Source organism: Dendropsophus ebraccatus, chromosome 1 (assembly GCF_027789765.1).
Source record: "Dendropsophus ebraccatus isolate aDenEbr1 chromosome 1, aDenEbr1.pat, whole genome shotgun sequence".
NCBI classification, from domain to species: Eukaryota; Metazoa; Chordata; class Amphibia; order Anura; family Hylidae; genus Dendropsophus; species Dendropsophus ebraccatus.
In genome coordinates, this window is record NC_091454.1 from 146,210,370 (window position 1) to 146,235,299 (window position 24,930).

The 24,930-nt window shown below is 43.9% G+C and overlaps 1 protein-coding gene across 1 annotated transcript; it reads left to right on the forward strand.

Annotated features, from left to right (window-relative positions):
• The first annotated feature begins 7,072 nt into the window (after window positions 1-7,072).
• On the forward strand, window positions 7,073-24,930 carry ULK3 (unc-51 like kinase 3). The gene is made up of 16 exons (XM_069981466.1): window positions 7,073-7,317; window positions 8,834-8,974; window positions 10,645-10,765; window positions 11,323-11,427; window positions 12,501-12,644; window positions 16,999-17,081; window positions 18,394-18,549; window positions 19,110-19,215; window positions 19,334-19,374; window positions 19,542-19,644; window positions 20,229-20,293; window positions 20,376-20,451; window positions 23,630-23,670; window positions 24,418-24,459; window positions 24,564-24,630; window positions 24,827-24,930. Exons 1-16 carry the CDS (start codon window positions 7,222-7,224, stop codon window positions 24,841-24,843), a joined length of 1,404 nt encoding a protein of 467 aa, XP_069837567.1. The 5' UTR covers window positions 7,073-7,221; the 3' UTR covers window positions 24,844-24,930.

Here is a 24,930-nt window from a genome sequence, read left to right on the forward strand (position 1 = left end):
TGTTTGGTATCGCTGCACACATTCCTGATCCTGATCTCGCACGGTAAACGGCGTCAGCGCAAAAAAATCCCAAAGTGCAAAATTGCGCATTTTTGGTTGCATCAAATCCAGAAAAAAGTGATCAAAAAGTCGTATATGCGCAATCAAGGTTTCGATAGAAAGAACACATCATGGCGCAAAAAATGACACCTCACACAGCCCCATAGACCAAAGGATAAAAGCGCTGTAAGCCTGGGAATGGAGCGATTTTAAGGAACGTATATTTGTTAACAATGGTTTGAATTTTTTTAAAAGCCATCACATCATAAAAGTTATACATGTTACATATCATAGTAATCGTAACGACTTGAGGAACATGCTTAACAAGTCAGTTTTACCATAGGGCGAACGGCGTAAATGCAAAACTCCCCGAAATCAAAACAAATTCTTTTTTTTTTTCAATTTGACAGCGCAAAAGATTTTTTTCTGGTTTTGCAGCATATTTTATGGAAAAATAATGCCTGTCATTGCAAAGTACAATTGGTTTTGCAAAAAATAAGCACTCATATAAGTCTCTAGGTGAAAAAATGCAAGCGCTATGGACTTTTAAACATAAAATGGAAAAAGCAAAAGCGCAAAAAAGAAAATTGGCTTTGACCTTAAGGGGTTAAAGATATAACCTCATTGATTGCATACGGTCATTTATACAGCAGTAAGCGACAAAAACAGGCGGGTTTAGTATCAAAAACACCACTGAGCACTCTCTTGCCTGAGGCCGAGGTTTCATACATGCCCAGACAGGAAGGTGATGACCAGGTGACTGCTCAGCATATTTCCTCCAGAGGCACATGTAAAGATTCTGCCCAAGAAGCTGAAATCTGCAGTCGTACATTGATGTTATTACCTTATACTATTAGCATGCCTTCCAAATGGCCTAGATCAGTCATGTCAAACTCTGGCCTGTGGACCAAATTTGTCCCGCCTAGGAAATAAATAAATTTCTTAGAGCTGGCCCGCCGTTAGGACAGCTCAACAGATTATAATATGGGCAGTCATAATCATTATAATAAAGGGAACCTGTTACCCCTGGATGGGGAATGGTTACTCTATGGGACACTAGTGGAGGGATGGCTACTATATGGAAAACCAATGGGGGGGGGCTGACTACTATGTGGGACACTATTGTGGGGATTTACCATATCATTTATTAGGGCATAAACACACACACCGTATACGCAGCGTATTTACTACTGCGATACGCAGCAAATACGCAACAAATACGCAGCAGATTAGATCTAAATAACTGAACAGCATCAAAACTGCACCATCAAATCTGCTGCAGATCTGCTGCGTATACGGTGTGTGTGTTTGTACCCATAAGGTCCACTGTCTATTTGAGTTTGACACCCCTGTCCTAGATCCTGCAGGACATTCTAAGATTTAAAAAACTGTCCCTTGGTCTGGGGAGAAAGACTGAATGTCCCACTCTGCTTCATGTCACCATACTACCACAGTGTGAGCAGTACCCATCCTTGGCCTCCTGCCTATAACAGACTGTGTGACATTGCTTGGCTGGAGTTTGTGGTTTGAGATGTAGCGTGTCAAGGCAAAGTTTACATTTGCACAGAGAACCTTGGGAAAGTATGCTGGAGAAGTACCTCACAAATAACACCAAAATCTGCATTGCACTGATTGTAATGTGCAATTTAAGTAGGCGCCATACTCCCATATGACACTATGTACTGCCTCACCAATATAGCACTTTACTCTCCCATGCCCCCTATGGAATTTATGTTGTATTAGCAGCGGAGCTGGGTCACACCTTTTCCTCATCTTACTCTCTATACCCCTACCCCCTGCTTCTTTCTCTTTATACCCCTACAATCTCCTTCTTACTCTCTATACCCCTACCTACCCCCTGTTTCTTACTCTCTATACCCCTACCCCCTGCTTCTTTCTCTTTATACCCCTACCCTCTCCTTCTTACTCTCTATACCCCTACCTACCCCCTGCTTCTTACTCTCTATACCCCCTGCTTCTTACTCTCTATACCCCTATCCCCTGCTTCTTACTCTCTATACCCCTACCCTCTGCTTCTTACTCTCTATACCCCTACCCCCTGCTTCTTACTCTCTATACCCCTACCCTCTGCTTCTTACTCTCTATACCCCTACCCCCTGCTTCTTACTCTCTATACCCCTACCCCCTGTTTCTTACTCTCTATACCCCTACCCCCTGCTTCTTTCTCTTTATACCCCTACCCTCTGCTTCTTACTCTCTATACCCCTACCTACCCCCTGCTTCTTACTCTCTATACCCCTACCCCCTGCTTCTTTCTCTTTATACCCCTACAATCTCCTTCTCACTCTCTATACCCCTACCTACCCCCTGTTTCTTACTCTCTATACCCCTACCCCCTGCTTCTTTCTCTTTATACCCCTACCCTCTCCTTCTTACTCTCTATACCCCTACCTACCCCCTGCTTCTTACTCTCTATACCCCCTGCTTCTTACTCTCTATACCCCTACCCCCTGCTTCTTACTCTCTATACCCCTACCCCCTGCTTCTTTCTCTTTATACCCCTACCCTCTCCTTCTTACTCTCTATACCCCTACCTACCCCCTGCTTCTTACTCTCTATACCCCCTGCTTCTTACTCTCTATACCCCTACCCCCTGCTTCTTACTCTCTATACCCCTACCCCCTGCTTCTTTCTCTTTATACCCCTACCCTCTCCTTCTTACTCTCTATACCCCTACCTACCCCCTGCTTCTTACTCTCTATACCCCCTGCTTCTTACTCTCTATACCCCTACCCCCTGCTTCTTTCTCTTTATACCCCTACCCTCTCCTTCTTACTCTCTATACCCCTACCTACCCCCTGCTTCTTACTCTCTATACCCCTACCCCCTGCTTCTTTCTCTTTATACCCCTACCCTCTGCTTCTTACTCTCTATACCCTTACCTACCCCCTGTTTCTTACTCTCTATACCCCTACCCCCTGCTTCTTTCTCTTTATACCCCTACCCTCTCCTTCTTACTCTCTATACCCCTACCTACCCCCTGCTTCTTACTCTCTATACCCCTACCCCCTGCTTCTTACTCTCTCTACCTCTACCCCCTGCTTCTAACTCTCTATACCCCTACCCCCTGCTTCTTACTCTCTATACCCCTACCCCCTGCTTCTTACTCTCTATACCCCTACCCTCTGCTTCTTACTCTCTATACCCCTACCCTCTGCTTCTTACTCTCTATACCCCTACCCCCTGCTTCTTTCTCTTTATACCCCTACCCTCTGCTTCTTACTCTCTATACCCCTACCCCCTGCTTCTTTCTCTTTATACCCCTACCCTCTCCTTCTTACTCTCTATACCCCTACCCTCTGCTTCTTACTCTCTATACCCCTACCCTCTGCTTCTTACTCTCTATACCCCTACCCTCTGCTTCTTACTCTCTATACCCCTACCCTCTGCTTCTTACTCTCTATACCCCTACCCTCTGCTTCTTACTCTCTATACCCCTACCCTCTGCTTCTTTCTCTTTATACCCCTACAATCTCCTTCTCACTATACCCCTACCTACCCCGTTTCTTACTGTCTATACCCCTACCCTCTGCTTCTTTCTCTTTATACCCCTACAATCTCCTTCTTACTCTCTATACCCCTACCTACCCCCTGTTTCTTACTCTCTATACCCCTACCCCCTGCTTCTTTCTCTTTATACCCCTACCCTCTCCTTCTTACTCTCTATACCCCTACCTACCCCCTGTTTCTTACTCTCTATACCCCTACCCCCTGCTTCTTTCTCTTTATACCCCTACCCTCTGCTTCTGACTCTCTATACCCCTACCTACCCCCTGCTTTTTACTCTCTATACCCCTACCCCCTGCTTCTTTCTCTTTATACCCCTACAATCTCCTTCTTACTCTCTATACCCCTACCTACCCCCTGTTTCTTACTCTCTATACCCCTACCCCCTGCTTCTTTCTCTTTATACCCCTACCCTAGGGCTGGGCGATATTGGCCTAAATTAATATCGCGGTTTATCGCATATGTAGCTGCGGTAACGATAATTGGACGATAACTATGACACGCCCCCTTTGTAAGCCACACCCTTTTACAAGCCACACCCACTTGGCCGTGCCAAACTGGGGATAGTTTGTTTCTATAAAGTTAAAAAAAAGTACAGTAACTTAATGAGCAGCAACCCAAACTATGTACACACCACAGGACATGTATATACAGATATACAGCATACAGCTATGTACACACTACAGGACGTGTATATACAGGTATACAGCATATAGCTATGTGCACACTACAGGACGTGTATATACAGGTATACAGCATACAACTATGTACACACTACAGGACGTGTATATACAGATATACAGCTATGTACACACTACAGGACGTTTATATACAGGTATATAGCCATGTACTATAGGTACCCAGAGTATATATGATGGGTATATAGTATATACAGGTGACAGTACAGTACAATCTATCTATCTATCTCTCTCTCTATCTATCTCTCTGCCCTACTATACGGGGAGGCAGACAGGGGTGTATGAGTATACGGGGGGGCAGATTGGGGTGCATCACTATACGGAGGGGGCGGACAGGGGTGTATGAGTATACAGGGGGGGCAGACAGGGGTGTATGAGTATACAGGGGGGCAGACAGGGGTGTATGAGTATACAGGGGAGGGTGGATAGTGGTGTATGACTACGGGGGGGGGCAGACAGTGGTGTATGAGTATACAGGGGAGGGTGGATAGTGGTGTATGACTACGGGGGGGGCAGACAGTGGTGTATGAGTATACAGGGGAGGGTGGATAGTGGTGTATGACTACGGGGGGGGGCAGACAGTGGTGTATGAGTATACAGGGGAGGGTGGATAGTGGTGTATGACTACGGGGGGGGGGGCTGACAGGGGTGTATGGGTAAACAGGGGGGTGGACGGGTGTATGATTATACGGGGGGGGGGGGGGCGGACAGGGGTGTATTGCTGTATAGGGGGGCGGGCAGGGGTGTATTACTATACAGAAAGCTGCATGCTGGGACCTGTAGTTCCCTCAGTAACAGTACAGGGCTGTAACATAGAAGGAATGCATGGGCTGCAGCAGCCAATTATTATCCTGCTTGTTGCAGCCAATTATCCCTCCTATATTATAGTCCTGTACTGTTACTGAGGGAACTACAGGACAGCCGCCCCCACGTGCTGCTCCTCCACCTTCAGCTGTGACATGGCCTCCTTCCTGCACACACAGGACATTAGCATGTGCAGTGCTCGCGCGGCCGGGGGATGGGGGGGGACCGGCACCAGTCCCGGCCAGCAAGCGTTGAACGTTAATGTCCTGTGTGTGCAGGGACACTGGACAGGACAGGTGCGGCGGGACGGGTGCGGAGGAAGGCTGTGCACTCTATTCTCCCCTGGACCCTGCTGCTCCTCCATTTTCCCCGCGCACACCGGCGTCCCTGCACACACAAGACATTAACATCCTCCGGCCGGTGAGCGCTGCACATGTTAATGTCCTGTGTGTGCAGGGACGCCGGCCAGGACAAGTACAACGGGACGGGGGGAGGGCCGGCGCTCGGACTGGACGGGTGCGGGGGGACGGCTGTGCCCCCGGGCATTCTCACCGGGACCCTGCTGCTACTCCCGCTCTGATATGGGCGTCCCTGCACATAACGTGCAGCGATCACGCCGGGCCGCGAGTTTGCGTGCAGGAGCGCTCTGAGGATACAGGAAAGAGGGTACTCTGGGAGCTAAAAATACACAATTACCGCAGATACCGTCCTGGCAGAGTTGAGGTCGGTTAACCGACCCCAGTGACGGTATCGGTATTTTTGCGGTATACCGCCCAGCCCTACCCTACCCTCTCCTTCTTACTCTCTATACCCCTACCTACCCCCTGCTTCTTACTCTCTATACCCCCTGCTTCTTACTCTCTATACCCCTACCCCCTGCTTCTTACTCTCTCTACCTCTACCCCCTGCTTCTAACTCTCTATACCCCTACCCCCTGCTTCTTACTCTCTATACCCCTACCCCCTGCTTCTTACTCTCTATACCCCTACCCTCTGCTTCTTACTCTCTATACCCCTACCCCCTGCTTCTTTCTCTTTATACCCCTACCCTCTGCTTCTTACTCTCTATACCCCTACCCCCTGCTTCTTTCTCTTTATACCCCTACCCTCTCCTTCTTACTCTCTATACCCCTACCCTCTGCTTCTTACTTTCTATACCCCTTCCCTCTGCTTCTTACTCTCTATACCCCTACCCTCTGCTTCTTACTCTCTATACCCCTACCCTCTGCTTCTTACTCTCTATACCCCTACCCTCTGCTTCTTACTCTCTATACTCCTACAATCTCCTTCTCACTCTCTATACCCCTACCTACCCCGTTTCTTACTCTCTATACCCCTACCCTCTGCTTCTTTCTCTTTATACCCCTACAATCTCCTTCTCACTCTCTATACCCCTACCTACCCCGTTTCTTACTCTCTATACCCCTACCCTCTGCTTCTTTCTCTTTATACCCCTACAATCTCCTTCTTACTCTCTATACCCCTACCTACCCCCTGCTTCTTACTCTCTATACCCCTACCCTCTGCTTCTTACTCTCTATACCCCAACCCCCTGCTTTTTACTCTTTATACCTCTAGCCCCTGCTTCTTACTCTCTATACCCCTACCCTCTGCTTCTTACTCTCTATACCCCTACCCCCTGCTTCTTTCTCTTTATACCCCTACCCTCTGCTTCTTACTCTCTATACCCCTACCTAACCTCTGCTTCTTACTCTATATCTAGACACCCACTATAGCTCTGCTGTGTCGGGAGCACTTTTGATTTGATGTCATTTTAGTTTATGTCTTATTCACCTTTTGCTGTCTAGACTATTCTATTTGTGTTTAAAATAAATAAATAAATAAATAAATAAAATTAGGAGCCCCTCCAATTCTCATGTCAAGTAGCTCTAAGTCATATCAGCATGAAACTCAATTAGTCAGTATACAGAGGAAGCATTCTGTACATACAGCAGATCCGCCACACGAGGGCGCTAGTTATCAGTGTCCTCAGCGGCGCTTGCAGCTTCCTGTTCCTTTAACGGCAATAAGGAAGAGCGATGTAGAATGACAGCTCCACAACATCACTATGGTGCCCGGTGCGTGCCCGGCAGCCGTCTGCGGTGAGGGGGGCACATAGACCGCGGGGACAGGCGGAGGGTACATGGCACATCATGGCTGGCTGGGCTCCCCCTCGGCTCAATGACTTCATTCTGACTGATAAACTGGGCAGCGGCACCTATGCCACCGTGTATAAGGCCTACAGGAAGGTAACCTGCTCGGTGCGGGGGGGCGGTTCCGGGCATAGTGCCCGTGTGTGGTGTGTGGTCTCCAGCAGGTGGCAGTGTAGTGCAGTTACATGTATGAGCAGGCCTGTGGGCTACATGTATGTCCTTACATTATACCTGTATGAGTGCTCAGCCACGCCCCCTCATGGCTGCAGGTGGAAGCTATGGTTTTAGGTTAGTAAATATGACCCATATGGAGTATATAGGAAGAACTACTCACCCCCCCCCCCATCCCCCATCCTTGTATACTGGTCCCAGTGATGATGTCCTGTACCGGCAGGTGATCGCAGGGGAAGATCATTGGCTTCAGAGTTCACCTGCCACCATACCGCCACTGCTGGGTTTATATGGTGTTTTATCATTCGCCCATATTACACTGCAGAATACTTGCCCAAACTGGCCTCAGTAAGAGCGTGGGTAATATGTGACATCACATGCTGTGGATTTTCAGGGTGTAAAAATAAGAAGTAACATATAAATGGAATTATTCAATAGTAGTACTAAATAATGATGCTGCCCCACAACAGCCACCGCAGCCGCTGAATGGGACAGCAGGGAGCTGGAGAAGCAAGTGACGTTTTCGCCCGCACTGGTGGGTTAAGTGGGAAGGGGCTTTACATACAGTACTCGCAGCAGAATGAAAAATCTGCAGCGGACTTTGATGCAGAACTCACAGCATGAAATCCCCTGCGATACTGTATGTGTGAAACTGGCCCCTAGGGTATGTTCACACAACGTACAAACAACGGCCGTTGTTTGGTATTCAAAAAGAAAGGTTGTTGTAGTGGGTGTCAAAAACATCCGTTGTTGCTCTGAAAATTACTTTGAAATCAATACACAACGGACGGAAATAATCGACATGTTAATTATTGTTCAATACATTGTGTCACACAACACAATTCAACACATTTCACTATGAAAACAGCGGCCGTTCTTTTCATAAAAGGTACGTTGTGTGAACATAGCCGTAAACAAGACAATGACCATAAGCCCACAACCAAGATTATACAGGAGTGGGTTAGGGACAACTCTGTCAATGACATGAACATCTCACCCTCTGATGGTGCCTATCCAACCTAACAGAGCTTGCGAGGATCTTTGGAAAAGAATGGCATTAAATCCCCACATCCAGGTGTGTAAGCCTTGTGGGACACAAAAAGACTGGAGGTTGTAATCTTTTTCAGCGGTTCTTCAGCTAAGTTCTGAGTAAAGGGTCCAAATACTTATATTAATACAGTATTTTAGTGGTTCCTTTACAATAAACCAGCAAAGATTTCTAACCTTCTGTTTTCTTTGTTATCATGGGGTATTAGGTGCAGAATGATTGGGGTGGTAATGTATTATTATTATTATTATTATTATTATTTCATCACAAGGCCACAACATAAGAAAAGGTCTGAAGACTTTCCCAATGCATTATACAGAGCTGGAGATGTCCTCACGTCTTCCCATCATTGCCTAACCTTCATCTTCTATGATTTCCCCCCTCTCTTGATAGCACAACACTCGTGAAGTAGTGGCCATTAAGTGTGTCAGCAAAAAAAGCCTTAATAAAGCTTCTGTGGAAAACCTACTGACAGAAATTGAGATCCTGAAAACTGTCCATCATCCACACATCCTTGAGCTGAAGGACTTCCAGGTCAGCCACTACAATCTCCTCGCTTTCTTTGCCTTTTGCATAAAATGACTTCTTAATGGCTTCATGCAGTTTGTGATGCAGTTTTCTGTCCCAGAGTCAGAAGTGCATCCTTCTGGAGGAAGAACTACACTCACCGGCCACTTTATTAGGTATACCATGCTAGTAACGGGTTGGACCCCCTTTTGCCTTCAGAACTGCCTCAATTCTTCGTGGCATAGATTCAACAAGGTGCTGGAAGCATTCCTCAGAGATTTTGGTCCATATTGACATGATGGTATCACACAGTTGCCGCAGATTTGTCGGCTGCACATCCATGATGCGAATCTCCCATTCCACCACATCCCAAAGATGCTCTATTGGATTGAGATCTGGTGACTGTGGAGGCCATTTGAGTACAGTGAACTCATTGTCATGTTCAAGAAACCAGTCTGAGATGATTCTAGCTTTATGACATGGCGCATTATCCTGCTGAAAGTAGCCATCAGATGTTGGGTACATTGTGGTCATAAAGGGATGGACATGGTCAGCAACAATACTCAGGTGGGCTGTGGCGTTGCAACGATGCTCAATTGGTACCAAGGGGCCCAAAGAGTGCCAAGAAAAAATTCCCCACACCATGACACCACCACCACCAGCCTGAACCGTTGATACAAGGCAGGATGGATCCATGCTTTCATGTTGTTGACGCCAAATTCTGACCCTACCATCCGAATGTCGCAGCTTCTACTTCCAATTTCAATGAGCTTGTGCAAATTGTTGCCTCAGTTTCCTGTTCTTAGCTGAAAGGAGTGGCACCTGGTGTGGTCTTCTGCTGCTGTAGCCCATCTGCCTCAAAGTTGGACGTACTGTGCGCTCAGAGATGCTCTCCTGCCTACCTTGGTTGTAACGGTTGGCTATTTGAGTCACTGTTGCCTTTCTATCAGCTCGAACCAGTCTGCCCATTCTCCTCTGACCTCTGGCATCAACAAGGCATTTCCACCCACAGAACTGCCGCTCACTGGATGTTTTTTCTTTTTAGGACCATTCTCAGTAAACCCTAGAGATGGTTGTGCGTGAAAATCCCAGTAGATCAGCAGTTTCTGAAATACTCAGACCAGCCCTTCTGGCACCAACAACCATGCCACGTTCAAAGGCACTCAAATCATCTTTCTTCCCCATACTGATGCTCGGTTTGAACTGCAGGAGATTGTCTTGACCATGTCAGTTGCCGCCATATGATTGGCTGATTAGAAATTAAGTGGTAACGTGGAGTTGGACAGGTGTACCTAATAAAGTGGCCGGTGAGTGTATATTGCTGGGTTTACACCAAGGTTTCCCAACTAAAACTGCGACGGCGGATCCATTGCGTCCCCAACAACAACAGTGCCCATGGGACCCTGTTGTCTTGTGATTCCAGACTTGGGCCCATGTCACACCCAGCATTTTTTTGTCAAAGCCAGAAGTGGATTCAAAGGGGAATAGGAAAAGTAAAGGAAGACTGAAACTTCTCCTCCCCGATGGACCCACTTCTGGTTTTGGTTAAAAAAGCTGCATCAAAACTCCAATGGCGACTTTGTGTGTAATGTGATAGTACAAGGCAGCCATTTACATGTAATCTAGAGAATTTTCAGGTCCTTGTCCTGTGTTCACTTTCATTTCCTTTTGTTGCATATGCTGGATGGCTGTCACAGTGGGACCGGGATTATATATTTCTGATCACAGAGTATTGTGCTGGCGGAGACCTTTCTCGATTTATCCGCACCAGACGTATTCTTCCTGAGAAGGTTACTCAAATTTTCCTTCAGCAGCTTGGTAGGTAGTTATTCTTTTTGCTGTTGATGTTTATAGACCTCTCTTCTTTCGCTACAAATGTAAAGAAAAACTAGAGCAAAGAAGAAAGTGGGTTTTATTTATATCAGCTATGTATTATATGGCGTTCCAGAATATATATTATCTGAATTGCACATTCTCTAAGCGGCGGCTTTCAGTTAGGGCGAAGCAGCACAGCAGCACAGTTAGGGTGGGCTACCAATAAGGAAATAATGTGAATTTGCCATTGCTAATTCTAGTGCAGAATATGTAAATGTGAGTCGAGGAATTTGCAGCAAAATTCACTATAAAATTTAATTGTAGATTATATTTTTTTAATTAAGTTTGACTTAACTGTGAGCATTTCTCTGCATGTTCTGTTTGGCCATAGCTTAAAGCCTTGGCATGCAGAGAATTGAGCCATCATGCTAACAGGAGGCATAGATAAATAAAGAGGGGACTGAGCCACAAATGGAACCTGAAAACATTCTGATAATATATTGTATATAAGAATGCAGCTTGCTTAAAATGTAAAGTAACTTTTGTTTTTCTTTTTTCAGCTAGTGCTTTGAAGTTTCTGCATGAAAGAAACATTTCACACTTGGATCTGAAGCCTCAAAATATTCTCCTTAGTAGTCTTGATAAGCCCCACCTAAAGCTTGCTGGTGAGTTTGGTCATTCTCTGTCCAACTTCCTGCTGATGGCAGATGTTGGTGGAAAGAGGCATCAGGCATGTTGCACTTTAGGGCCCCCTACACACATCCAGGAAATTTACCCGGACTTGTTACCAAGAAATCCAGGTAAATTTCCAGACCCATAGGTTTGCATTTGGCATAGATACCCTTGAGGATTTTTCCCTGCCAGAAATGTCCTATAATTATACACCAAATCTCTGCGTGACAAAGCAACCGTCAATATATATATATATACTTGTCTTGAATTTGTCTTAAATTGTGTCACAAATGACCAATAGAACCCTATGGGGGCATCCAGAATATCAGACAGCTCCGGATGCACATCCAGAAACTGTCCGAAATTCCAGATGGATTGTATAGCAGCCCCGGTGACTGCCGCTGGGTGCTGGCGTAGGCCCTTTAACTGTATGTGCTCCCAATCAGGAGCACATACAGTTAATAGACGGTGTTGTGATTGACACGGCCAGGAGTCATTGGCCTTGTGGTCGGATGCAGTATTGTACTTTCTGCCACAAAAGGCTGCTACTTCCCCCCAATGTTGCAGTGCACAAGCGATGTCACTTCTCCACATTCAGAGCAAAATAGAATGCGAAGGAGGACACCACTGCAGTAGGTGAGTATGATTTTTTTCTTTTTTTTTTTTTTTTTTACTTTTCTGGTTTTACTGGCAGGTAATACTGATGGTTTCCTGAAGCCTCCTAAAAGGCTTCCTGATCAGTGTTTCGTGGCCTGGTAAAAGGGGCCTACAAGGCCAATTCCTTGTTTCCACAGGACATGCATTGCTGCCAGAGTGGTCTGGCAGCAGCTTATTCCTAACTACCTATTAAAATAAACATGCATGCTAGTGTGCAAGTGTAAGAGGGGGCTCGGCTGCCATTTATTGAATATGTATGGCAACCTTTAGTTCATGGTGAAGTAGTCATGAAAAACAATTACTAGATGGGTTTTGATCATGTACGAACAGTGCTCAATATTTAGCCAGTGATGAGGAATTAGTAATGTTATCTATTCTTTTGCTTATTAAAGATTCATTTTTCTGCTAGATTTTGGTTTTGCCCAGCACATGATATGCCAAGATGGGCCCCAGTCACTACGAGGATCTCCTCTGTATATGGCCCCTGAGATGGTGTGCAGCAAACACTATGATGCTCGAGTAGACCTCTGGTCTGTTGGGGTCATTCTGTATGGTAAGAAATCTCTCGCCATATTTTTCACATTGTCACAGTGAAGTAACATATACATTACTGATTATGACTTGTCTTTTATCTATATTAGTTCAATCCTATATTAAAAATGTTTAGTAGTATCTCATTTGAGTAGAGGGTATTGGGTTGTGAAAAAACAGATTAAAGCTGGGTTCTTATTACATTTCAGCTGTAGGTTCCTGGTATACCTCGGGCTATCGGCAAAATGGTATACTAGAATATACCGCTGTGCAGTTGTAGTGCACCTATTGAATATGATGGACAGAATGTACTCTGCTAGTGACCACATTTAGTCCATTTCCTGATGGTATAGCTTTAAATTTGCAGGACTCAAATGTGTGCTCTATTGTGCCTTTGAATCTTGCAAAATTAAAATGCTTATATAAAGGAGTTGGCTCTCAAGGTGATCTCCAAGGATATTTTATTGTATTTAAAAAAACTGACATCATTAAAACATAAAATAGGAAATCACATAAATAAATGTACGGAGATCTTGTATACTTCACAGTAATTACATTGCTTGTATACGTATACTGGATTATTGTAAGATACCAGCATATAAAAACACTAGTATACAGATGACTCAGAGCAACTATTTACTAGGTAACAACCATATATGTACTTATATATACACACAAAATCTGCAGTTGTAAAAAATGTCCCTTTAAAGGGGTACTCCAGCGAAAATCTTTTTCTTTGAGGGTGCCTTCACACAGTATGACAGCGGAAATCTTGCTGCGAGTTTTGCAGTGAGATCCGCTACAAGGTAAGGTCCTTACAGGCCCCTGTGTATGTAATCAGCCGCCCCCTTAACCCCTTAATCGGCTCCCACGCTGTCTGTAAATACGTTACCTTTCTCCTTGCTGCATGGGGTCCCGGCTTCCTGCTCTCCCGTCCAGCCAATCGGTGGCTGCGGCTGGGCAACACACTGATTGGCTGGGCGGCAGAGCAGGAAGCCAGGACCCCTTGCAGCAAGGAGACAGGTAATGTATATACAGACAGCGGGAGCCGATTAAGGGGTTAAGGGGGTGGCTGCATTACATACTCGCAGCGGTCTTTCAGGGGGCATGCCAGGACCTTACCTCGTAGCGGATCTCGCTGCAAAACTCGCAGCAAGATTGCCGCTGCAAGTTGTCCTGTGTGAAGGCACCCTTAAATCAACTTGTTTCAGAAAGTTATATAGGTTTGTAATTTACTTCTATTTAAAAATCTCAAGTCTTCCTATACATATCAGCTGCTGTATGTCCAACAGAAAGTGATGTTTTCTTTTCAGTCTGACACAGTGCTCTCTTCTGACATCTCTGTCTGAGGGTATGTGCACACTGAGCAATTCTTGTGGAAAAGGAGCAATGTTGCATTTAAATGCGTGGAATTCTGTGCGGATTCCACACGTATTTTGCGGCGGAATCCGCACAGAATTCCGCCCCTTTAAATGCAAAATAGAGCAAAATCAGAATTCCGTCTGTCTGTGCACACAGTAGAATTTCCATTCGGAATTCTGTCTGGATTCCGCGCAGAATCCGCGTTCTGTCCGAAGAGTGAACAGGTTCATTCTATGGGCAGATGCTGCTAGAGGAGTCCTATAAAAGTCAACGGGGCTTAAATTCTGCTTGAAATTTTGCTCAAATTCCGCTTGAACTCCACTTGAATTCTGCTCGAATTCTGACATGTCACTTCTCTGAGCGGCGGCTGTGGAGGAGCGCGCACCCTCTCATTTACTCACAGTGAGACACTGAGCAAGGCAGGATTCCGCAGCAGAGTGCTCCGCTGCGGAATTCCGACGTTCTTGCTCAGTGTGAACGGGGCCAATCACTGTGAAGTAAATAAGATCTCTGTACACTTATGTATGTGGTATCCTATTTTATGTTTTAATGATTTTAGTTTTCTTTTAATATAATATAAAAAATATCCTCACAGATCATTTTAAGAGCCAATCCTTTATGCAATTTTACCCTTTTTCAGAATCTTGTGGAGTACGAGATAAAGTTGTGCATTCGCTGACCTCTTTTGCTCTACATTCGCAGACTTTTTGAACCCTTACATAACACTGATACATAATACAAATACTTGTTGTTTTTTTAAATGTACTTTAAAGTGACTCTGTACCCACAATCTGCTTTTAATCCAAGATCTGTCTTGGGGTTTGTTTGGCAGGGGATGCAGTTATTGTCCTACAAAACAACTTTTAAACTTGCAGCCCTTTGTCAAATTACCGTGGCCTAGAGTATGTCTGCCCAAGCCTTGCACCGCCTCTCTGTCACTCCTCCCCACCCTCATCAACATTAGGAATGCCTTGGGCAAGATTTTTCCTATTCATCACCTGTGTGAACACTGCACATGTGTTGGATCGTTAAAGCACCTGTGCAATGTTCACACAAGTGATGCATGGGAAAAATACTGCCCAGGAGCTTTCCTAATGATGAGGTGAGTGGGAAGTTGTTTTTTAGGGCAATAACTGCATCACCGAATGGACCTCAGGACAGATCTTGGATTAAAAGTAGCTATTTGACAGTACAAGTGGATTGGGGAGGGGGGGGGGCAGATTGTGGGTACAGAGTCGCTTTAACATAGTCACAAGTAGACAGTATGGGAGAGAGTTATCAAACATGGTGTTAAGTGAAACTGTCTCAGTTGCCCCTAGCAACCAATCAGATTCCACCTTTCATTTTCCATATAATCTGTGAGGAATAAAAGGTGGAATCTGATTGGTTACTAGGGGCAACTGAACCAGTTTCACTTTACACCATGTTTAATAAATCTCCCCCTATATGTCCCAAGCAGTGTTGAACAGACTTGCTGAACGGTTCGGGTTCAGTCATAGGCTGTATCCATGTTTTTCTGGCAATCCTAGTGCTGCATCCAACTTCTCCAGCCACCGGGAGTCAAATGTCAAACATCACCGGGAGTCAAATGTCAAACATTTGAGTTTGCTGAACATTTCTGCCCAAGTCTGCTCAACACTAGTCCTAAGTATTAGTGATGAGCGAATAGTATTCGATAAAATAGCTATTCAATCGAACAGTACGTTATTCACGCTATTCGATTGCGTTTGAATATTTAAACAATAACACAGTAATAATTGGATTCACCCTCCCACATCCAGCCAATAAACATGCAGGGGGGAGGAACAGGCACTAGGAATAGGGAGGACTTTAAAAAACCTCTAACTGTGATTGGCTAGCTAGACTACCTCACCTCCTGAATTTAAGAATAGTGGATTTCAGATTTGTGTCACTTGCTGGTTGGAGCTAGAGAGGGACCGACTGTATACCAGGGAGAGAAAGCTTTTAGGTTAAGTTAGAAGGGCCCCCCAAAAGCTTTTGTTAGGGTTAAAAGTATAAAAACCACATATTTAGAAGCTGTTGTGAGACAGGCAGTGTGTTCAGCTGTATACTACGATTGCGGGACAATACCTGTTATCTTGCTACTACAATTTGTGCAGTCTACGTCCTGTAAAGGAGTTGAACGGCTCTTTCATCTTTATTATTGTAAAAAACAATTATATATCCGGTATACGGCTGTATACTGTGACTGCGATAATACCTGTTTTGTAGTTATCATTAATTTTTGTTATTACGTATTTTACACTGCACCTGACCTGATACGTAGCCAAGTGCGTACCACTAGACCGAAACGTACGCTTCTATTTTACGCTCATAATTTGTTTGTGAATCTTCGGCGTACACGAACCGATCACAAACATTTATTTTTTTTGTTCGTCTTCGGGATCCGAACCCCAAAATTGGGATATTCACTTCTCACTAGTGTTTAGATGCACCCAGGCATGCGTCCCCTGCTGACCTTCTAGTAGTCGAATATTGATTTCCAGGCCCCAAGTATTTTTCTCCCATAGACTATAATGGGTTTCGATATTGGTTCGAATATACGAATATCGGGAGCTATTCGAATGGAATTTCGAATTATCGAATATTTCACTGTTCGCTCATCTCTACTAAGTATTCCAGCGCGTGCCTGTCAGCTCTCTCACCTCTTCTCTCTCCCCTGCCGCTGATACAAGATTGTAACAGCGGCAGGGGACATCGGAGAGGCGGCAGAGCTAGGGGACATCAGCTTATGGGATCTTTATGATCCCATAAACTGATGTAAAATCATGACCTGGGCATTGAGGCATCAATAATCTCAGGTTGTGAAAGGGTTAATCACATGATTCTAATGTGATGCTATTTTGTTACTTACTGGGAAAATCTTGATGGTTCCCTTCAAGAGGGTGTGTGAAGAATTCTATAGCGGCTGCAGAATGAAATGTTTTTTAGACATATCACTTGTTTTCATTAATGCTCCATATATGTCATTAGTCACTTCTCTTTCATCTCAGAGGCTTTATTTGGGAGAGCACCATTTGCATCTAGGTCATTCTCAGAACTGGAGGAAAAAATAAGAAGTAACCAGAGTATAGAGGTAAGACGTGTGAAGAGGTTAAATGGCACTCTAATATTTACTAGGTAGTGTAGCCATTAAAAGGGCTGTGCAGGATTAAAATACATGGCAACTTTCTTGTAGAAACAGCACTACACCTGTGCACAGGTTGTATGTGGTATTGCAGCTTAGCCTCATTAATGTCAATGGAGCTGCAATACCACATAGAACTTGTAGATATCTCTGGCACTGTTTCTGGAATAAAACTCTAATGTTGGACAATCCACTTAAAGGAGAAGTCCAGCAGATTATAAAATCTGGCAGCCGACGGGGCAGGAAGGAAATTGATTACAAGTACTAACTTATTTCTCCCCAAACCCGTGGTTAGGGGCAGAACTGGCCGCAGGACCCATGCCAGGCTTCAGGGTGTCCAGAGCTGACCTTTCATGACCCAGCTGATGAAGTGGCCGCTAACCAATCAGTGTACGCCGCTTCAGTCACTGATTAACTGAGCGGCCAGTCCACCAGCCGGGACAGGCCTTTTCCCCCAAGTCATGACATCATCACCACTTGGGGGAATATGCTTTCCAGCGGGGGTCCCACAGCCTGTCCGGCTGCTTACCGCCAGCCCCGGGGAGGAAGTACTTTTTCCCCCTGCCCCTGCTGGCTGCAGGATTTTATAATCCACTGGACTTCTCCTTTAAACGTTAATAGCTGTACTTGTAGTAGTGTTGATTGCCTTTTTTCTTAGTATCGTGTATTAAGTCTTTTAGTAGTATGTTGGACAATACGTTACATTAAAAGCAGTGTAATTTCAAGCTTACTCTTTGGCTGGGTTCACACAGTGTTTTTGCATCAATTCCACTATGCTTACATTTAACGTACAGAAAAATATGGTAAACCATGTTTTTACATATGTGAAAAAAAACACCAGTTTTTTCTTTTTTTTTATAATGTAAGTCAATGGAAAACTTATTCTCCAATTTGGCATACAGCAGCATCCATTTTTTTCTCCTTCAAACATTCACATTAAATAGACAGAAAAAAGACAGTGTGAACCCAGCTTTACCTTACTTGATATCAGATATGCAGAATTCACAATATTGTGTGTTTATAATGCCCAATACCCTGTTTATTTGTTTACAAAAAATTGGGCACATTGAGAGCCAGCCAAGAGACACTGTGCCTTTACATATTAGATTTACTTGGATCCAACTGGAATCAGAAAGGCTTGCTTTGAACGATTTAACATATGTATGACCAGCTTTGCAATAATACAACTTTATATGCATCCCTCAGGACCTAATCCACACATCTCTGAAAGTGAACTTCATTTTTATTTCTTCATTCATAGCTCCCAACAAGACCACGGGTTTCCCCAGAATGTCGTGATCTACTCCAGCTGCTCTTGGTAAGAGACCCTGATCAGCGAATTTCTTTCCCAGATTTCTTCAACCATCCATTTGTGGACCTGGAGCACATGCCATGTGCAGAGTCTTTGCAAAAAGCTGTAAGTATCTTACATTTAATGTGACCTTACCCCTCCCCCCCCCCCTATTTGTTTGAGTGTGGGTGGTATAAATTATTTCTAATGAGTAGACCTAATTGTACTATTTTGGGCTATGTTCACATAATGTACATTGTATGACAAGAATGACCGTTGTTTTTGTGTAAAGTGTTGTTCACGCAATGTATTGAGCAACAGTTGTTGTTTGATACAGCTGTTGAAATAATTGACATGTCAATTATTTCCGGCCATTGTGCATTGATTCTAGTGCAGTTTTCAACGGACGTTGTTTGAACTGCCAATTAACGGCCACTGCTTATTCACTGTGTGAACATAGCCTTGGTGTACAAATACAGTAGCAATTACTCTATACTAATTCTATGAAAGAAATCGGACATTTCCCCATTTTCTTTCCCACTTTGTCAATAAACTACAGTTTGTTATGGTTAGGTTATTTAATTTAGTTTTTAATAAATATATGTTTTATTCATTTGATATGTTTCTTGAAGTCTTGTTTTGCTTTGTCATCACCTTTAGCTGATGATCTTGAATTTTATATACAGGCAGCCTTTGTAGGGGAGGCAGTAGAGAAAGATGGAGCCGGAGAGCATTCAGCTGCCCTCACATTGTACTGCCGAGCTCTAGAATACTTCATCCCTGCCCTGCACTGTAAGCATTCATTTTTTTCTTTATGTTTTTTTTTTTTACTAGGAAGTGGCTGCAGATGTTTCATTTGCATAAATGTTAAGTTTTAAAATGCACTTAACTACTGTATTATTTCATGTAGATGAAACAGATGTTCGTCGTAAAGAAGCCATCCGCTCTAAGGTTCGTTCTAAGTGTCTGTTTCCTGCCTTCAATCATACCCTGTGTCTTTAGCAATGAATGATGAAATGCCTCCATGTTTTTGGATACAAAATGCAATTTTCCAGCTAAAAATGATGTATTCAGCGTTGGCTGTTTATGAGTAAAGTGTTAATCTGTGCATGGTGCAGGTTTGTCAGTACGTGTCCCGAGCCGAGGAACTGAAGGTCCTGGTGTCATCTAATAATAAGAGCCTGCTGCTACAGGGTATATCATCTCGGGAGCTTTTGAAAGGTAAGATATATTATCTATATCTATATAGATGGATAGACAGATGTGTTTTCTGTGACCCTGGACCCGTTCTAAGTGTTTAATGTTTATTTATTTGGTTGTAGATTTTTCTTTGTTTTTGTAAATGTATAGCAGCAAACAACAGTGCATGTAGGGGTATCAGTAAAGACAGATAGAGATGAGCGAATCGAGTTCGAGTCCTTTTGAACCCGAACGTTCGGCATTTAGATTAGCTGGGGCTGCTGAACTTGGATAAATTTCTAAGGTTGTCTGGAAAACATGGATACAGCCAATGACTATATCTATGTTTTCCACATAGCCTTAGGGCTTTATCCAACTTCAACAGCCACCGCTAATCAAATGCCGAAAGTTCGGGTTCGGATGGACTCGAGCATGCTCCAGGTTCGCTCATCTCTAAAGACAGATGAGATGCTGTGACTTGACACAAAGAAATTCCTTCTTAAATATCTTTTATTAAAAAAAAAAAATAAACCTGTGTATTACATGTAATTTTATATTACATCTTAGCATGTGTATATTTTTGCATGTAGCCAAAACTAATGAAGACCTTTAATCCTTTATTGTAGAGATGTCACAGAACAAGCCACGTCTGTTTGCTGCTTTGGATGTGGCCTCAGCTGCGGTTGTGAAGGTATGAAGTCAGCAGAACAAATAGCAGCAACCTTCTTTGCTAGATCTTCCCTATATTCCTTGTGTTATGAATGTCCCTGCAGGATGAAGAAGGACAGGTTGCAGATGCCCTGGATCTATACCAGCAGAGCCTGGGAGAGTTAATACTAATGCTATCTGGTAAGTGGAAGTATTTTGTCTGATAAGGCTCCTATAGATAAAGTAAAGAATTTTCAGGTTTTATTCTCAATTTCGTAAAGATGGTATCCTAATAACATGTCCTATATTGACGTCACGGAGGAATCCCCTCTCTATGAGCCAAAGCAGAGAGAGCTGGGATAAGGTTAATACTACATTTCCTTGTTAGAGATTGAGAAATCAGTAATAGCTTAACCCGGCCAGATCAGTTGTTTGCGGGCTCTAATTGCCAGTAATCAGTTGATAGTCATGATGGCTTTCATCTTAAAGGGGTTATCCAGTGCTACAAAAATATGGCCACTTTCTTTCAGAAACAGCACTGCTCTTGTCATCATTTGGGTGGGGTTTTTTTAACTCCATGGTCCTGTCTCTGGAAGAAAGTGGCCAAGTTTTTGTAGTTCTGGGTAACCCCTTTAAAGCAAGATGTCTGTGATGAGATAATTATTCTGAGGTGATATGACACTGTGCACTGTTTACTTTGATCTTTGTCTTGTTGTTGCACTCAAAAGGAGCACATTTTGAGCAAACACTAAAAAATACTACAGCTTCAAAACTACTGTTCCCATTTGTCAGCATTTTTATTCATTCAACTAATAGCATAAGCCTTATATGAGACTTTGTGATGTACAAGAGCTGAAGCATAAAAACTGTGCTGTTTTCAAGCGAAAGTCTGTAAAACTGGACATATGTATGACAAGCTGCTCATGTGACACATCAATTACATAGGCTCAGCTTTACGGGCTGAGTGGTTTGGATCAGAGAGATGGTGAAGAATAGCCTGGGAGAAATCATCTCATATGCTGGCAGTCATCCAACTTTAGAGTCTGTCACATATGTGTCCCTTATTAAAGCTAATGGCATAAGGACTTCTCTTTGCCACGACATAATAAATTTAGCCTTTACACTACATACATTGCAGATGATTAAAGGGTCACAGAAAATATTGCAAGTTGTATGCACTGAATAAGAGATCTGTCACATTTTCTTAAAGAGTAACGATAATATTTCACGGACGGCAGGATGCGCTGTGAAAAAACCTGCCGCGCTACTGATGCAGGCACACACCAGATATTGATTTCTTCCAGCAGTGCTATTGATTGCAATGTAGTCAAAAGCACTGCCAGAAGAAATCTGTACCTGGTGCATGCCTGCATTGGGAGTGTGGCAGGCTTTTTTTTTACCAGGGCTGTGGAGTCGGTATGCGCTGCTCCAACTCCGACTCCGACTCCTGAATTTTATCAGGACCGACTAAGACTGCCGACTCCGACTCCTTCATAAATGGCCAGTCATATACCAGGGGAGTTATTTATCACACTGGCTCAGCAGCTTCTCCCTAATGTCCTACATGATTTATGAGGGAATAAGGAAACATATAAAGCAGCTTCTCCTGTGTGTGCAGTGGATGCAGCCAGTCTCCAGCCTCCATGTCCTGAACAACTCCGAACTAGACTAGATGGAGCAGGTGGTCTTTTCCTGCTGACAATCTTCTATGTTTCTGACTAATTATTCACCATACACAAAGAAACACTGCTAACAATTCCAGATCCCTGTAATATAGAGGTCAGCCATAGTGATATACAGGGGGTCACACATAGTGATATAGAGGTAACACAGTGATATAGAAGGTCACTGTGGGGGCACGCAATAGCACGCACACAGCCTGTTGCAGCCATAGCATACACACACACAGCCTGCTGCAGCCATAGCATACACACACACAGCCTGCTGCAGCCATAGCATACACACACAGCCTGCTGCAGCCATAGCATACACACACAGCCTGCTGCAGCCATAGCACACACACAGCCTGCTGCAGCCATAGCATACACACACAGCCTGCTGCAGCCATAGCGCACACCACACACAGCCTGCTGCAGCCATAGCACACACCACACACACACACAGCCTGCTGCGGCCATAGCACACATGCACACAGCCTGCTGCAGCCATAGCGCGCACGCGCGCACACACACACACACACACACACACAGCCTACTGCAGCCATAGCACGCACACACATACACACATCTGCAGCCATTGAACACTGAAGAAAAACACACAATCTTCTCTCAGAGAGAAAACACCACACTGAGGACAGAGGTTACTGCTACACTACTTATGTCTTCTTCTACAATGGACTCTTCCAGCTCAGAAACAAACTGCCAAATCGTGACCGACAACTTTTCCATGACCCCCCTTATGTAATAGGGTCAGTGTCGTATTAGAATGTTGCTCATAATATATATTCATGAGCAAAACTTGTAAAATTAATATCAAAATTTAATTCTACATTTTTTAAAAAAATTTTTAAAGCTGGAGTCGGAGTCGGTACATTTTTTTCTGACTCCAACTCCAGCCAAAACTAGCTCCGACTCCACGACTCCGACTCCCTGTTTTTACAGCGTATCCTGCCCTCCATGAAATATTATCGTTACCCTTTAAATGAATAGCAATACTTAGAACTCACTTTTCAGTTCAAAGGGTTGTTATAGGGGGTGATATGTCTTCTGTAATTTTGCAGCACGTCTGCAGTGTTACACAGTGTGATGATAGGAGGTGTATAGTGCTAAGTAGTACCAGGTAATTTTTTTTTAACTTCCTGTTATTAATAGTTGTGTATCTGACAGCAATTCATGCAGAATCTCCGTATTTAAAAAACAACAACTCTTTTCAGCCGTCATCTCATTATCATCACAGGCAGAATTACAATGATTGATGACTGTAATATATAAATAAGCCAGGGGCACAGCAGTCACAGTAGGTGATAGTATGATCTCGGTATCTCCTCTTCCTGCAAAGTGTTTTCTGCAAAAAAAAAAAAAAAAAAAAAGACCCTTAGACAGGCCAATGAATTACAGTAAGTGGCCGCACCATCACTGAACAGTTCATGTGGCCATATACCAACGTTTTGCACAACATGGGAAAATGCGCTGCTGGAGGGGTTGATTGAAAATATTGAACTACACTCTCCCTGGCTCCAGTGCTGTCTCCAGTATCTTACCGCTCCATCTCTGCAGTGTGGCCACATCCAGGTTCTAGGGTTGTGACATTGCAGGCCTGCCCAGCCTGTCAGCAGATGCATTGGTGTCCTGTCTCAGTCACTGATTCACCTGCAACGTCACAAATTAATGTTATCTTTTTTCATTTTGGTCTCTTACAGCCGAACCTGCTGGAAGAAGACGGGAGCTACTACATGCTGAAGTAAGTAGACATGCTGAAGACAAGACATTATGGTATTCTAGTGGGAGAAAATCTGAAGGAAATGTTAGTAAAATATGTTTGTATGGTAGATAACTTTAAAACCAGTCCTCAGTGATCCAGTGCACTAGCCCCATACACGATGAGGGTATGTCCACACTACGGAATCCTGGCTCGCATCTCAGCTGGTCTCATAGGCTTCATTTTATGGTTTGGCAGATTCCGCTGTCCACCCCAAAGAATGAGCGGGTTCATTCTTCGGGTGGACTGCGGAATCTGCCAAACCATAGAATGAAGCCTTTGGGACCAGCAGAGATGCGCACAGCCGCGAGAGGGGGCGAGCTGCGGAATCCACGTCTGGTGATCCGCCGGGATTCTGTAGTGTGGACTTACCATAAAGGTGTGCTGCTGAGTATAGGGAAGAACCCGCACCTCCCTATCACAACTATGTATAGTCAGAATAATAAAAGGAAATGTATTTGGGTATATATTTTCAGTATATTAGATCCTAAAATGCGTCATAAATTGCTTTATATATGACACTTACTAAACCACTGGGACTAATTTTATGTAATTTTAATTTGTTTCTGTGTATTCTCCACAAAGTTTTTCTGCTACACAGAAAAGCTGTTGCTTGCTTTAGCGGAGATGCACTGCACACCCAAGATGATAGCTTGCTTCCTTTAGGATTGTATTCTGGAGCTACAGCTTACCCCCTTGGTTAATCTAGATGTACTTATCCTTATTCAGATTCAGGCACTAATGAAACGAGCTGAGTTTCTAAAGGAACAGGTAAGTAGAGTACAAGAAAAGAACACCTCGGCTACACACACAAGGATTGGGTTTGCTCCTTAGGATTCTAATGTCTGGTTATCTCTTTCATGGATTTGCTGCAGATGAAAACTTCTAGTTGGAAGTCTGAATCTCTGGGACAGGAGATGCTGTCAGAATCTGTGCGAAGCTGTGAGTGTATAAACTTTTTATTTTTATACTTTTTTTTAAATACATCTTGCAAAAAGGGACAACGAGCTTGACATAATTGCTGAAAAGGATTCCCTCTACATCTTGCTATAATATCTGAAATTTGTAAAGTTTGGATTTCATCCGAAAGTGATGTTCTAATATAGGATATGTCTGAAACGTCTTCTCTCTTTTTCAGCATGCTCTCTGCAGTAGCCACAGTGTGGGACACTAACTTGGATGGAATTCTCTTCATACGGTTGTCTTAGTGATATTATGTATAAATTAAATTATTTTCCAATC